We start from the raw sequence: 351 nt of genomic DNA, 5'->3' as shown, positions 1-351 counted from the left end.
TGCCTCTATTGCCCCTCGCAACCAATCACAGCGCAGCTTTCATCTTAACCCACAGGAACACTAAATGAAAGTAGCGCCGTGATTGGTTGCTAAGGGCATCAGAGGCTGTTGTCATGATGTCCTGCCATGCATTGTCCCTAGGTATTGGGCACACACATATACAGCAGGGTCTGGGCTCTGGCTCTGACCCCGGGTGTACAGCTGCAGGGCAATGAGGATACCCGCTCTTCACCTCATACTAGCAGGCCGGGTGACGCATGCGCGCTGTGAGCCACAACATGGCGGCGCCCAGCGGCACCGTGACAGCTGGTACCGGGGAATCCGGGCTGAGGAGAAGGAAAGGAAAGGAAG

General features: G+C 57.0%; 1 protein-coding gene across 1 annotated transcript in view; it reads left to right on the top strand.

Annotated features, from left to right (window-relative positions):
- Window positions 1–269: 269 nt before the first annotated feature.
- Window positions 270–351, top strand: part of LMF1 (lipase maturation factor 1) — a 164,861-nt gene continuing 164,779 nt past the window's right edge. The window contains exon 1 of the mRNA XM_075285204.1: window positions 270–351. This exon is cut by the window's right edge and continues 123 nt beyond it. Coding sequence (XP_075141305.1) covers window positions 279–351 — 73 coding nt within the window. The 5' untranslated portion in view covers window positions 270–278.

The sequence above is a fragment of the Leptodactylus fuscus genome, chromosome 8 (assembly GCF_031893055.1).
Source record: "Leptodactylus fuscus isolate aLepFus1 chromosome 8, aLepFus1.hap2, whole genome shotgun sequence".
In the NCBI taxonomy this organism is placed as follows: Eukaryota; Metazoa; Chordata; class Amphibia; order Anura; family Leptodactylidae; genus Leptodactylus; species Leptodactylus fuscus.
Note: the sequence above shows the minus strand (reverse complement) of the source record. Positions and strands in the feature narration are given on the sequence as shown.